The 402-nt window shown below is 42.3% G+C and overlaps 1 protein-coding gene across 1 annotated transcript in view; it reads left to right on the top strand.

The window, feature by feature from the left end:
* The window catches only part of LOC119587945 (E3 ubiquitin-protein ligase TRIM37-like), a gene marked incomplete in the record, with an annotated part of 49,872 nt that overhangs the window by 41,084 nt on the left and 8,386 nt on the right, over positions 1-402 (top strand). Inside the window, 1 exon segment of the mRNA XM_037936657.1 lies at positions 141-386. Coding sequence (XP_037792585.1) covers positions 141-386 — 246 coding nt within the window.

The following is a 402-nucleotide window of genomic DNA, read 5'->3' as shown; positions in this document are numbered from 1 at the left end:
GTAATATAATGTTTAATTAGATATTTCATATGGTGGTTTATATATAATTGTATATTCCTCATGTGTTTTTAATAACACTTCTGTGTTAGGTCACTGAAGCAATGAATGATACTGTAACTTAAGGAATTTTTTCTCCACAGAGAATAGCAATTGAATTGTCCCGAAATTCAGTTGCAAGTAGCAAAAGTGTAGGCAACCCTGATGGCCTGCCACATGTGGAGCGACCCCAAACCTCATCCCCAAAGCCCAACAACATCAACATCCATCCACACCACCCTCATCCTCTGCCACAGACCAAACCCCAGCGCTCACACCACATCAACAAGAGTGTTGAGCCTGTTGAATTGGAGGCAGAGAGACAGTCCACGAGCTCCTCTGATACTGAGGCAAGTTTCACTTTTC

This window comes from Penaeus monodon, chromosome 23, assembly GCF_015228065.2.
Source record: "Penaeus monodon isolate SGIC_2016 chromosome 23, NSTDA_Pmon_1, whole genome shotgun sequence".
Classification (NCBI taxonomy): domain Eukaryota; kingdom Metazoa; phylum Arthropoda; class Malacostraca; order Decapoda; family Penaeidae; genus Penaeus; species Penaeus monodon.
Note: the sequence above shows the minus strand (reverse complement) of the source record. Positions and strands in the feature narration are given on the sequence as shown.